General features: G+C 54.4%; 1 protein-coding gene across 5 annotated transcripts; it reads left to right on the forward strand.

The window, feature by feature from the left end:
* Positions 1-42: 42 nt before the first annotated feature.
* Positions 43-10,631, forward strand: DNAAF8 (dynein axonemal assembly factor 8). 5 transcript variants are annotated; one of them, XM_024985056.2, is made up of 10 exons: positions 43-648; positions 1,768-1,909; positions 2,302-2,430; positions 3,580-4,065; positions 5,555-5,672; positions 7,568-7,832; positions 8,516-8,644; positions 9,045-9,131; positions 9,949-10,220; positions 10,301-10,631. In XM_024985056.2, exons 2-9 carry the CDS (start codon positions 1,802-1,804, stop codon positions 10,214-10,216), a joined length of 1,590 nt encoding a protein of 529 aa, XP_024840824.1. In that variant the 5' UTR covers positions 43-648; positions 1,768-1,801; the 3' UTR covers positions 10,217-10,220; positions 10,301-10,631.
* Positions 10,632-12,099: the final 1,468 nt, after the last annotated feature.

The raw sequence follows: 12,099 nt of genomic DNA on the forward strand, positions 1-12,099 counted from the left end.
CTCGGCCTCTCCCGGCGCTGTGGATTTCTCGTCCGTCCCGCACCCGGACCTTCCGGTCAGCTAGCCCGGCTTGCTGTGTGACGCCCGCAGCAGCCAATGAGCAGGGGGAGTCCGCCTTGCTCCGCCCCTCCGCTGGCCAGGGGAACAAATCGTGTTTCAGGAGCGGCAGGACGCGCTAAGTCCCGAAAGACGAGCGGGGGGGTGGGTGGGAAGGAGTTGGCCGTCCAGTGATGTAAGACTGCGGAGCCGGGATTCCGAAGGCGGCGACGGCCTCAGTAATCGCGCCGCTGCCCAAGCAGGAGAACACGACCGAAAAGGCGGCGGGCCGTTTTCGTCCTTGTCGAGGCCGGGAAGAGAGGCGGAGACCGAGGCCGCAGCTGCGGAGATATATGTTGGGTGGTGGACGGGGTGGGGGCTGGGGAAACGAGCTGGGAAATCGGTGGGAGGACGCGCGATGGTTTCCTGTTTCCGAACTTTAGAATTTAAAAGCCCCACCCGAGTGGACGGTGGCGTCCAGTTGTCATAACAACCCGCGGTCCGGCGGTGGGCGGGGCTAACGGGCTGCAGCCAAGAAACGGACGTGGAGGAACCGTCAGGATTCTGCCGGACTGGGGCTGCTGCTTCGCGTAGCCTTCGGCAGTCCGTTCGGTGAGCGACGCTCCTCAACCTGGTGTTCAGGACCCTTCACGGTCTGGTCCGTTTGCACCGCAAACTCCAGCAACTGAAAATTTCTTTCCCCAACACGTTGGGTACTTTTCACTCCTCTGAGCTCTTAGGTGCTCTTGCCGCAGCCTGTAATGCCTTTTCTTCCTCTGTTACCTTGTCCTCCTGGAGAACTTAAGAGTTTCTGGTTGTCCCCTTCAACCAGGTGATTCTGTTGCCCTCTGATCTGCCCTGCAGCCGGAGAACATCATGTGATGTATATACGAGACCTGCCCTGCTGTTCCCAGATCAGGGTACACCAAGCTCCTGCCCCACTCTTGTGAGCACAGAAAAAGCAAAAAGCCCCCATTCACCTCGCCTGCTGCTTCCCTTGTTGGGGGCCAGGGCTGGGGCAGGAGTGTCCTCTTCCCATTTTATAGTGACAGAGGCCTCTCAGGCTGCAAGTACTCTCAAGACGCCAGCTCTAAAGTGCCATCACCCCACATTTCTAAGCCTCCTTGACCCCTGAAGGGGGTCTGTTAAGACTCTGGGATACAAAAGGGGTGTGTTGGCCAAGTGCCTGATAATTTGAGTGTCAACTCCAAAAAAAGTGTTCTGGGGACTCCAAAATGTCTATTCTGTTCCTTTGTAAGGGGGCAGTAAAAAGTAGTGGCTTGAAATCCCCTCTGACTTTGATACAAATTCTGTCTGTAGATAATAATAGTATCTATGTTATATTGGACATATATGGTTTACATATATCTATATGTATCATATATCTATACATATATCTATATATATATGTATCATTCTGTACATATCCATATACCCACATATCAAGTACATATATCTACATATTATTGTAAACTATCACCATATCCATTCATCTGTGGCTCCATCCTGCATTGTGCACGCGGACATACACACACAGTACATGATGGCACAGTGCCTGGCACTCAGTAACAGGAGCCTGCCAACTAGAAGGGAGATGGGGTATGTGGTCCCCAATCTGTTTACACCTCCCAAGGCAAGGGATGGTATGTGTATGCTTTGAAAAGTCAGCACCCTGAGCTCTGGACCCTTGTCTCTGGGACCCCCCTCACCTCACTCCATGTCCTCTGCAAGGTTCCTTGGATGATGGTACGCTGAGAGGCACCCCATGGCATCTCCTGATGAAGATGGGCGGCCCTCACTGCCCAACCCCTGGGATGCCATCCTTGAGGCCGTCAAGCACCAGCTCCCGTCTCTGGACTCTGATTCCTCTGCGGTAAGCAAGCACCTTCTTCCGACATCTTCTAAGGCCCCCACTGTCCTTTCCTCCCATGACAGACACGATGCTAACCGGAGAGCTCTGTGTCATGTAAGTGAAGTACCAAGCTGTCACCTCATTGCCCTGCTCATTCTGTGCCAGGCATTAACTGGGCTTAGCCGGTGGCAGGTAACCCAGAACTGGGTGCCCTGGATCTCACCTCCAGCAGGTGGTGCTGCTGAGCCCATTTCTAAGTCAGCCTCTGAAATCGGTGTCAGCAAGGCCCTTTGGAAGAGAACTGGTCCCCCCAGACAGTCGGAGAGCCCGGGGCAGGGCAGGTGGGTGGAAGCTGAGGCCCTCCTGGCTCTGCCTCCGGCCGTTTAACCCAAAGCCTTCTCATCTGTCCACAGTCAGACTGCGAGGACGAGGAGCTGTTCATCTTCCAGCGAAATCAAACTGTCCTGATTCCAGACTTGTCAGAGGAACTGGCCGACGACCCCGCTGGGGCCTGGGTCACTTCCTCTGGGTCTCCTCCTGAGGTCTGTTAAATGCAGGCTCCAGGGATCCATGAACCCTGGACTGTCCCGTCAGAATAGGGTGTGGGTGCTCCTGGCCCTCACTGGGCTCTAAAGCAGTGTGGTTCTAAAGAGATTAACGCCTCCGGTCTAGCATCACCTGGGCCTTTCTCCAGGTACAGCCCAAGGAGTTCACACACCAGACATCTACTGGCCTTGTGCACGTCATGCTCCCAGGAGCCCAGAACGCTTAGAGCTGGGGGCAGGGACATGATTTTCTGATTGTACCCCCTGCTCTTCCCTTTGACCCCTCACCACACACAGTCCTGAGTGCAAGCACCGACCCAGGGTCATCACATGCAGCCAGGGCATGTCCACACCAGAAGTCACCCACACCCCCAGCCATGCCTAGAAATACACCTGAAATAACTCTAAACCGGAAAACTGCCAAGGCTGCCAAGCGCCCTGGTTAGTTCAGTTGGAACCATATCCACTTCACTTAATTTTGTGTTTTTTTCATTTCTACAATTACCTCGGCAGTTACTCTTCCAGACAATTATGGTTTAACCTGGGATGGAAAAGCCTGTACTAGCTCACGGGGGTTGAGGCCTGGGTGTTGTCTTTTCTACCTCTAACCACTTGCACCTGTGCACACTGGCGAAAAGGGTGGAACAACCCAAGTGTCCATCAACAGACAAAATGGATAAACAATTGGATAAACAACAGACAATATGGATACAATGAAGTGTATCCATACAACAGAATAGAATTCATCCATGAAAAGGAATGCAGTCCTGACACACAGCACAACACTGGAGCCTTGGAAACACGAAGCCAAGTGGAAAGACACACAAGACAAATACTGTGTGATTCCACGCCTATGAAATGTCTGGACCAGGCAAATATAGAGACAGGAAGTAGATGAGAGCTCACCAGGGGCTGGGGGAGGGGAGGACAGGGTTTCTGTTCCAGGTGATGAAAAACCTTTGGAAATAGACAGTGGGGATGGTTTGTACAGCATTAGGAATAGAGTCAATGCCACGGAACTGTACATTTAAAAATGGTTGACATGGCAGATTTTATGTTCCTTGCGCATCTTACCACACACCCCCCCACCCCGCCCCCGAGGGATGTTTGGAGGCTGCTAACCAGGAACACCTGTTTCCTGCCTAGCTAGCTGCAGTGCCTGTAGAATCCGCCATGGAGCCCTGGGGTGAGTGGAACGCATGGCCCCGGCCCCAGGAGTCGGCCCCTCTGGAAGGAAGGGCCCCCAGCAAGAGCAGCTCTCTTCTCAGGATGTCTGCAGAGACCCCCCCACGGCAGGATGATGATGCAGGTGGGACCCTCAACACCAGTGCGTCACAGAGTCCTCGCCAGGGGCCTCAGGGAGAGGCCACCCGCTCCCCTCAGGAAGCAGGCCTGCAGACAGAGCCCCTGGGCGCGGCCTCACAGGCTCAGGAAGGCTCAGATGCAGCCAGCCGCAAAGCCCTGCGGAGGGAGAGGAGGAAGATGATCGAGAAAGACATCCTCCACAAAGTCACCTGGGACGGCCGCAACCCAGCCTGCCCTGACGCGAGCCGAGGGAAGGAGAAGGCCTGCGACGCTGTGGAGGTGCCTTCAGAGGGGCCCCCAGGGTGTCTGCCCGTCCTTTCCCTCCAGGTAGGCGTGCTCCCAGCCCAGGCTTCCTCGAGGTGGTGGTCCTCCCCACTACACCTGTCTTACCCTCAAAAGTCCCATAGACTTGGGCAGGGGGCTTAAACAACAGAAACTAATTTTTCACAGTCTGAAATCTGGAGGTCCAAGGTCAAGGCTCCATCACGTTTGGTGTCTAGTTGAAAGCATGCTTCCTGGTTCATTTGGAACGAGGGGGAGCTCTCTGGAGTCTCCTTTTAAGGGCACCAATCCCATTCATGAGGGCTCCACCCCCGTGACCTCATCACCTTCAAATACCATCACACTGGGGATTAGGAGTTCAACACATGAATTTTGGAGGGACACAGATTCAGTTCGTAGCAATGACATCAGGCCCACGGCACCAGGCCTACCGTCAGGCAAGCAGGTCCTACCTGTCAGACAGACAATCCTCAGAGTTACAGTGAACAGGGAGGAGCAGGTAGTCCCCAGCTTTCTTAAAATAGAAAGAAAGAAAAAACCCATCCCAAGCATCATCTTGAAGACATAGAAGATAGAGCAGACTGTGACAAAGCAGCATCTGAAAATGTTCAAGCCCTTATTCTCAAACAAATAGTGAGCCCCCATTAACGCTATTATTTAGATCATCCACGAGAACCAGCAAGATGACAAAGCCGGTTCAAAGAGATCGTGAGAAACGGATTTTGTTCAACAGGGGAGTGGGGAATGTGGAGATTAAATTGCTACACTAAGTAGAGTAGGCTCAATGGGGCAACAGAACCGGTACCTTTGGGCTTAGCTGCTCCAATGGAGGGAAAAGAAAACTCTTGCATTTCTCAGTTTTACAAAGTTGTCAAACAGGTGAGCCCTGGTCAGTCAAACCAGCCCTCCCCGAGAAAGATGGGCTCATTAGAAGATGCCCCCATATGACATAGAAACATCACAAAATTATCTTTGTTGCCTTATTTGACAGATTTTCGTAACAACCTAGAGAAAACTGGCATCAAGTGTACCTGGAGGTCACTTTCACCAATTCTCTCCTGTCAATTCCATTCTTTCCTCAGCCCCTGTCTTAACAGGACATCCTTACTCCTGATTAACATCTCTGTGCCCACTGCATCACCGCCCCCACAGCCCTCTTCCAAGCCCTCCAATCCCAACTGCTGCTGTGTTTCTTAAAGAAGCAAAACGTTCTAACCTCCCAACATTCTAAACCTGTCTGAACCTAGTTTTAAACTGACACTGAGCTTCCTCCAAGCCAGACAATGTCTTTGTGCCAGAAATAGAAGTATTGCCCCCAAAAAGGCAGAGGAAAGGGGGTGGCAAGAAAGGCAGGCCCCACCCACCTTCACGGGGGTGGTTCATTCTGCAAAGCCTATGTGTGGTGAGCCGGGGTGGGTGAGTGAGCCGCCTCATCTCAACCCTGGTTTCTGCCCCGGGACAGCCTCGGTGGATCCAGAATTCCTGTTCCTGGGATCCCGAGGCAGCCTCATCATCACTGCTTTAATTATTTCAGGAACTTGAAGAGTGGGATTTGGATCAAGTCCTTCTGAGTCTGACTGGGCGAGAAGAGGACCGGGGAGATGGTGCTCCTGGAGCTGCGTGGTGGGCAGCTGGCCGCCTCCAGGGCCAAGGTTTGAGCTTGAGCCCTGGGGATGGGGTGGGGGGCCAGTACATCTCCACAAGCGGCTCCTACCAGGGCTTCCCAGTGAAACGGGGAGGCGGGCTGGGCAGGGTCACCTCAGCAGCTTGCCGTGCCTCTGTGCTGCTCAGGCCTCACCTTCCCACACACGCAGGACGCTAGACTTCATCCACCCATCCATCCATCCTTTCATTCACTCACCAATGCACTCATTCATCCACCCGCTATATACGTGACTGCCTTTTCCTTCCTCCCCACCTCCTCAGCCTTCCTCTTTCCCTCTGGAAGCCAAGTAATCCTGCATTTTGTGCCCCCTTCAGCCAGTTCCTAAACAGAATCCTGCTTCCACTGCCTCTGTTTACAAAGCCAGGGGTAACTCCTTCACTGGGCTTGTGGCCTGGCTCTGGGCAGTTTCCTAAAAGAGTTTCCCATCCCTCTTGGACACTCTGGCCCATAAAAGCGAGTGGAAGCAGGCCTGAGTTAAAGAAGGTGCAATTTCCAGCCCCTGGTTCCAGAGCAAAGGCTCCTTTTAAAAAGGGGTTTGTTTGTAATTTGACCCCTTAGAGCACAATATGGAGAAACTCTCCGGGGCAGGGTTGAGGGCCTCGGTGGCTGCCCGCTGGGGCGGCAGTGTAGCAGGATCTGTTATCCGTCTGTGTGCTGTGCGTTCAGTCTCACTCCTGCTCCACTCTCTGCAGCCCCATGGACTGCAGCCCACCAGGCTCTTCTGACCATGGAATTTTCCAGGCAACAATACTAGAGTCGGTTTCCACTATGCTCCAGGGGATCTTCTTGACCCAGGGATCTCCTGCATTGGCAGGTGGATTCTTTACCACTCCCCCATTCTTCATTTAAAAGCACACAAGCCTTTAATTAAGCTATTCCACTTCTACAATCTATCATCACACATCTATGTCAACACAGAAGGATATAAAGTATATTCAGTGAAAAAAAGTCTATAGAGGGGGACTTTCCTAGTGGTTCAGAGGTTAAGAATCCACGCTTGCACTGCATGGGGGCATGGGTTCCATTCTTGGTCAGGGGTTCCATCCTTGGTCAGGGCACTATAATCCCACATCCCACCTGCTGCTGCTGCTGCTGCTAAGTCGCTTCAGTCGTGTCTGACTCTGTGCGACCCCATAGACAGCAGCCCACCAGGCTCCCCTGTCCCTCGGATTCTCCAGGCAAGAACACTGAAGCAGATTGCCATTTCCTTCTCCAAAGCATGAAAGTGAAAAGTGAAAGTGAAGTTGCTCAGTCTTGTCCCACCAAGTGAGGCAAAAATAACAACAAAAAAACCTATAGAGGATGATCCTGTTGCCATTTAAAAATTTTTTTTAAAGATTTTTCTTGGATGTGGGCTGGTTTTATAGAATTTGTTACAATTTTGTTTCTGTTTTGGGTTTGTTTGCATTTTTTATTTCTTATGTTTTTGGGTTTTTGGCCAGGAGGCACGTGGATCTTAGCTTCCTTACCAGGGATTGAACCTGCACCCCTGCATTGGAAGGCTAACTACTGCACCACCAGGGAAACTCCCCCTGTTGCTATTTAAAAAAAAAAAAAAAAAGGAAAAAACACACAGAACTGTTAAGCATGGTTCCCTCTGACAGGTAGACAGGAGCCAGGAAGTAGACTACTTTGTGAACACGTGGTCACCTCTGCTTCCCGGGGTGCACACAGCTCCCTGCTTGTGAAAGAAGGGGCCCCTCACCCTGCTGAGCTGGAGGGGGCCGCACTAAGGTTGTGAGCCGCAGAGGGTGGGCTGGGCCCCTGGCACTTCTCTGTGCATAAGCCCAGCATGTCCACGCGAGGAGTCCTGAGGCTCAGGCTGCAGTGGGTCAAAGTGGGGGCCGTGTCCCCACCAAGCTGCCTTCGCCCTCTCTGCAGACCACACCGAGCCCAGCACCCAGGACCGGCTCATGGAACGCCTGAGCCTCCTGTGTGCCAGGCAGTCCAGAACCGCCGCCTCTGCTTGGAGAGTGCCTGCTGATACACCCCGGGAAGCCCGGCCATGGGAAAGCGGAAGCAGGTGGGCTTTGTTGGCCCCTGGCCCCATCCTCCCTAGTGGTAGCTTCTCTCAGCGTTTATGGTGCCTTGATTTAAAGGCGGGGCACCTGATGTGTATTTCTCTTCATCTCAAGAATATGATCAGGTCAGTATTACTATTACCCCCCATTTTACTGAGGGGGAAACAGGCTGAGAGGTTGACTTGCCCAGACATAAGTGGCAGAGCTGGGACTCAGGCCCCAAAGCACCTGCTCTTTCCCACCCCATGGGAATCCTCCCTAGGGGAGGACCCTCTCCCTCTGGCCACTGTTGATTGGGCTAGCCCCAAGCACCTGTCCCCAGCCAGGTCAGCTGGGGGATGGGGTGGGCAGAGGTAGGGACAGGGCCCTGAGGTCCCTTAAGGCCCAGCTGCATCCCAACTTCCGACACTCTGGTGGTCCCACCCTTTTTAGAAGTCTGAGAGCCAGGAATTCCCTTTCTTGCCTGAGCTAGCTGAAGCAGGCTTCTGTCCCTGACAACCCATGTGTCCGGTAGAAAGGACTTTGCACTGTCCAGTCAGTAGCCACTGGCTACACATGGCTAGTGCAGCTGAGGAATGGGATTTCTAACTTATATTAGCTTAAATGCAAGTTTAAATAGCTTTTGGTGAGTGTCTACCACACTGGAAAGTGCAGATACAGAACATCTAGGCGCCACTCAGAGTTCCACTGGACAGCGCTGGCCTGAATCTTGAGGGCTGTTCTCAGGGTCCTGCACAGGGGTGCTCAGCCCAGCACGGGCAGCTCACAGTGACCACCAGGAAGTGACTCAGCCACCCCCACCCCCAAGATGTGCTTCCAGGGAGCTGGGCTTCCAGGCGCTAGCCCAGGACATGCAGCTGAAGAACCCGGCAGAGCCTCCCACCATATTCACTGACCTGCGGCCAACGAAGACTTCGGACCAGGAGCCCTTGGAGAGGTACAGAAAACGCTGACAGCCCTGCGGCGGACCTGCTGCTTCAGGAGGAAGGGGACTTGGACAGCAGGTCCTGGGAGCTCTCCTCACTGGAGAAGGGCTTCCAGCCAGGAACTGAGCCTGGCCCACAGTCCCACGGGGCCACAGCCACAGGCCCTCCCTGCAGGGAGTGGGGAAGCTGGGGCACAGGGGGCTCACTCAGCCGAGGCTGGGGTACCCGGCCCTGGCCGCACCCCTCCACCACCTGCAGGAAGCTCACTGGCCCTGCGGCTTTGGCTGGCTGCCCACCTTCCTGCCTTGTGTCACACGGGAGCCCTGGGTGCTCCAAGTCCCTGGCGGGAGCCACGCCTGGCCAGAGTAGACTGTGCGGTTCCAGAGGAACCCACCTTTCGTCTGCCCGCAGCTCCAGCTCCTACTCCAGCTCCTCTGACAGCGAGGAGGCGGAAGAGACAGCAGCTCAGAGAGACCTGCAGGGCCCAGCCAGGCTACGGTAACCGCATGGGCGCCCCTCACCGTCACAGGCGGGGATGCTCACCTGGTCCCAGCTCGAATTTCTAACGTTGTTGCTCTCAGCATCTTGCACACACAGAGCCTGCACAGGAGGGTGTGGGCTGCTCTGGGAGGCTGGCAGGGTAGCCCAGCCTGACCTGCTCCCCTCCAGACAACCCCCAGGATGCCTTAGCTTGGTTTCAAGAAGGGATTACATTTTCTTTCTGAAAAATAGCTCCACAAATTGACTTGCTCCCTGCCAGTGATGGCAACAGAGGTGAAGAGATATTGTAGGGATGGGACTACGTGATTGGTTAACGGCCAGAGAGGAAAGGCTCAGGTCAACTAAGTGAAACGTCAGATTCAGGGAAGGCTCAGGTCTCTGAGGAGCGGAGGCCACCCCAGGGCCGTGGGGTGAATTTGCACTACGCGCTCTGGCAGTCTCTGTCGCTTTTGGACTTCCAGACCTTGCAGATTCTGCCCTTTAGGAGTGTCAGAGTCCACTGCAGCTTTCTTCCCACGTGGTGTGTGGCTGGACATCCCAGGCACAAAAAGGGGAGACGAACTGGGGTTGAGAAGTGCCACACAGGTGTCCTCCCAGAGGCCTTTAATGTGCTGACGTGCTGTGTGACAGCGCGGGCTGGGAGGCCGCAGTCTTGATTTCTTTAGTGTCTTGAGAACCAGGCACACACTCCGGAAGCACCCTGGCTCCCCTCTGCTGGTGTCCTGTTTTGGGCACAGTACCCCAATATTGTGGCACAGCATTGGGAGGTTGGCTCCACTTAGCGCTGATGGCGGTCACGTCTCCCGTGTCACAGGGACTGCACGGGAAAGAGTCGGCTCCTCCAGCAGCTCAGGGCATCTCGGGAGGCGTCCGCTTGGCCTCAGCTGCCCGCCGGCAAGAGTCCTGTCAGTCAGAAGGCTCAGGCCCCTGGAGATCCGGCCGGGTCCAGCCCTGGGGTGAAGCAACACGTAACGCTCTGGGCCGAGAGGGGCACACAGGCCAGACCCGCAGGGGGACGTCCCAGCGACAGCCCGGGAGGCCTGGTGCCTCCTTGGGGTCAACTGCAGATGCCTCGGGTCTGAGGAGGTGAGCAGGTGATCTGACTTGCCTTCGACACCAGCACCAAGGCACTGGTGGTCCCCTCACTCTCCCGTCTCCATCTGCAGCACGGGGACCCCCAGCTGGGGCTCTGCTGCCAGCCCTCTGCTGGAAATCAATCAGAACATCTTCACGCACTCACGGCAAGGACACCAGTGCAGACCTGTACATACAGCAGACGTGTCACACGGCCCCACACCCTCCAAAAAGCAGCCGGAGGGAACACCACGGAGACAACGGATTTGTTCTGACGGTGGGACTAGGGTGCTTTTTCAGCTTTTTCCATTTCTGCATTTTTTTTCCTCTTTAATGTGCATTTATTGATTTCCATCATACAAGGTTTTTTTTTTTGTTGTTTTTCTTGTAACTACAAAACTTAAGTAAAACTTCTTTAGAGAATTTCAGGGCTGAAAAGGTCTTGGAAAACTTAGCTTGATTTTCTGGGTCCTTGATGTTGGCTGTTTTGAACAAACCACAACACACACACACAGATGTCTGGATGGAAGGGTGGACTGAAATTTGCTTTTTTTTCTTTAACCAAGACACAAAGGCGGCACGTATATAATCATGTTCTAGGGTCCTTCCAAAGTAAAGGTGGGTTGACTTTTAAACACAGAACATGAATGTTCTAACGCTGGAAACTGTCACCCATGCCTACTCTCGTGGACGACCAGCAAGAGCTGAGGAGGCTCTGCCGTCTCCCTCACCAACCCTTTCCTAGCGTTATTCCCGACCGCCACCAATTTTCAGTCCTTTTGTCAGTTCTTGGCCCAGCTGCTCCCAACAGGCTGAAGCCCTACTCTGTGACAACTCTGTTCTGACTCCAACTTGTTTTCAAGGTCTCAGCGCCCCTCCGCCCTGTCTGCCCCATGGGAAGAGCAGAGTGGTCAGCTTGGACCCCCTGTGCCAAGGCTTCAGGCAGCCCAGCACAACCCTTGGCCTCTGGGCATGTGTTCCAGCGTTCAGCTGGGGTCACCACTGGCTGCCAGGCCCTGAGGGTGGGCAAGGGCCCCCTTCCCACCCAGCCCCCCATAAGATAGAGCAGGCCCTGCCCAGCCACAGGCAGCCAAGATTGGGGCCACAGACTCCACTTGATCTTGCCACGGGGGCCTCACCGCAGCCCCCATTCTTGACAACAAGGAGCATTTTTATTACAAGTCAGATGTGAGCTGGCTTCCGAGGCCACACGAGGCCTCGGTGAGCCTGTCCTGCAGGGACTGGAGCCAGCCTACTATCACCGGGGGCCCCCAGGCCCTCTCCTCGCTGCGGAGGCCCCCACCCTCCACTCCAAGGCGCACAGAGCACGGTCATAGCTCAGGCACTGGGCACACAGCCTCCACCAGTCACTAGTTCTCAAGAGCAAGAACTACTGGGGCGGGGGTGGGGGTGGAGGCAGAAGGCCAGACTGTGCAGCAAGCAGAATCTTGGTTCCCCAACCAGGGATCAAACCTGTGCCCCCTGCAGTGAAAGCATGCAGTCTTAACCACTAGACTTCCAGGGAAGTCCTGCAATGGCTGTTTTTAAAATTCCATTTCCCCTACTCTCTCTACCCTTTTCAATGGCAGTAAGTTCACTCAAGATGTTTCCATAACAGTGACAGAAAACAAAATCTTTGTCCCAGGTTCAACTCTGCTAACTGCTGAAGCAGCAGGCCAGGAGGGTGAGGGCCGAGAGTGGGCCCTGCCCCTTGGACAAGGTGCTTCAAGCTCCCAGGTCTGAGTCTCCATCTAGAACGTGAAGTCCTGTTACAGGACAGAGAACGTCAGGGAACAGGCACTGGACTGGCCCAGCTCTCAGGCCTGGCAGAGGGCAGCTACCTCCAGCAGCAGACGGGATGTGAGAAGTGAGTCTGTGAGGGGCAGGTGGG

Source organism: Bos taurus, chromosome 25 (assembly GCF_002263795.3).
Source record: "Bos taurus isolate L1 Dominette 01449 registration number 42190680 breed Hereford chromosome 25, ARS-UCD2.0, whole genome shotgun sequence".
Taxonomy (NCBI): Eukaryota; Metazoa; Chordata; class Mammalia; order Artiodactyla; family Bovidae; genus Bos; species Bos taurus.

Excerpts from the sequence above, each read along its gene's own strand:
- DNAAF8 (XM_059881445.1), top strand. The coding sequence starts at position 1,802 with ATGGCATCTCCTGATGAAGATGGGCGGCCCTCACTGCCCAACCCCTGG. Across the intron at positions 1,910-2,301 it reads TGGACTCTGATTCCTCTGCG|TCAGACTGCGAGGACGAGGA; the intron begins GTAAGCAAGCAC and ends ATCTGTCCACAG. Across the intron at positions 2,431-3,579 it reads CCTCTGGGTCTCCTCCTGAG|CTAGCTGCAGTGCCTGTAGA; the intron begins GTCTGTTAAATG and ends TTTCCTGCCTAG.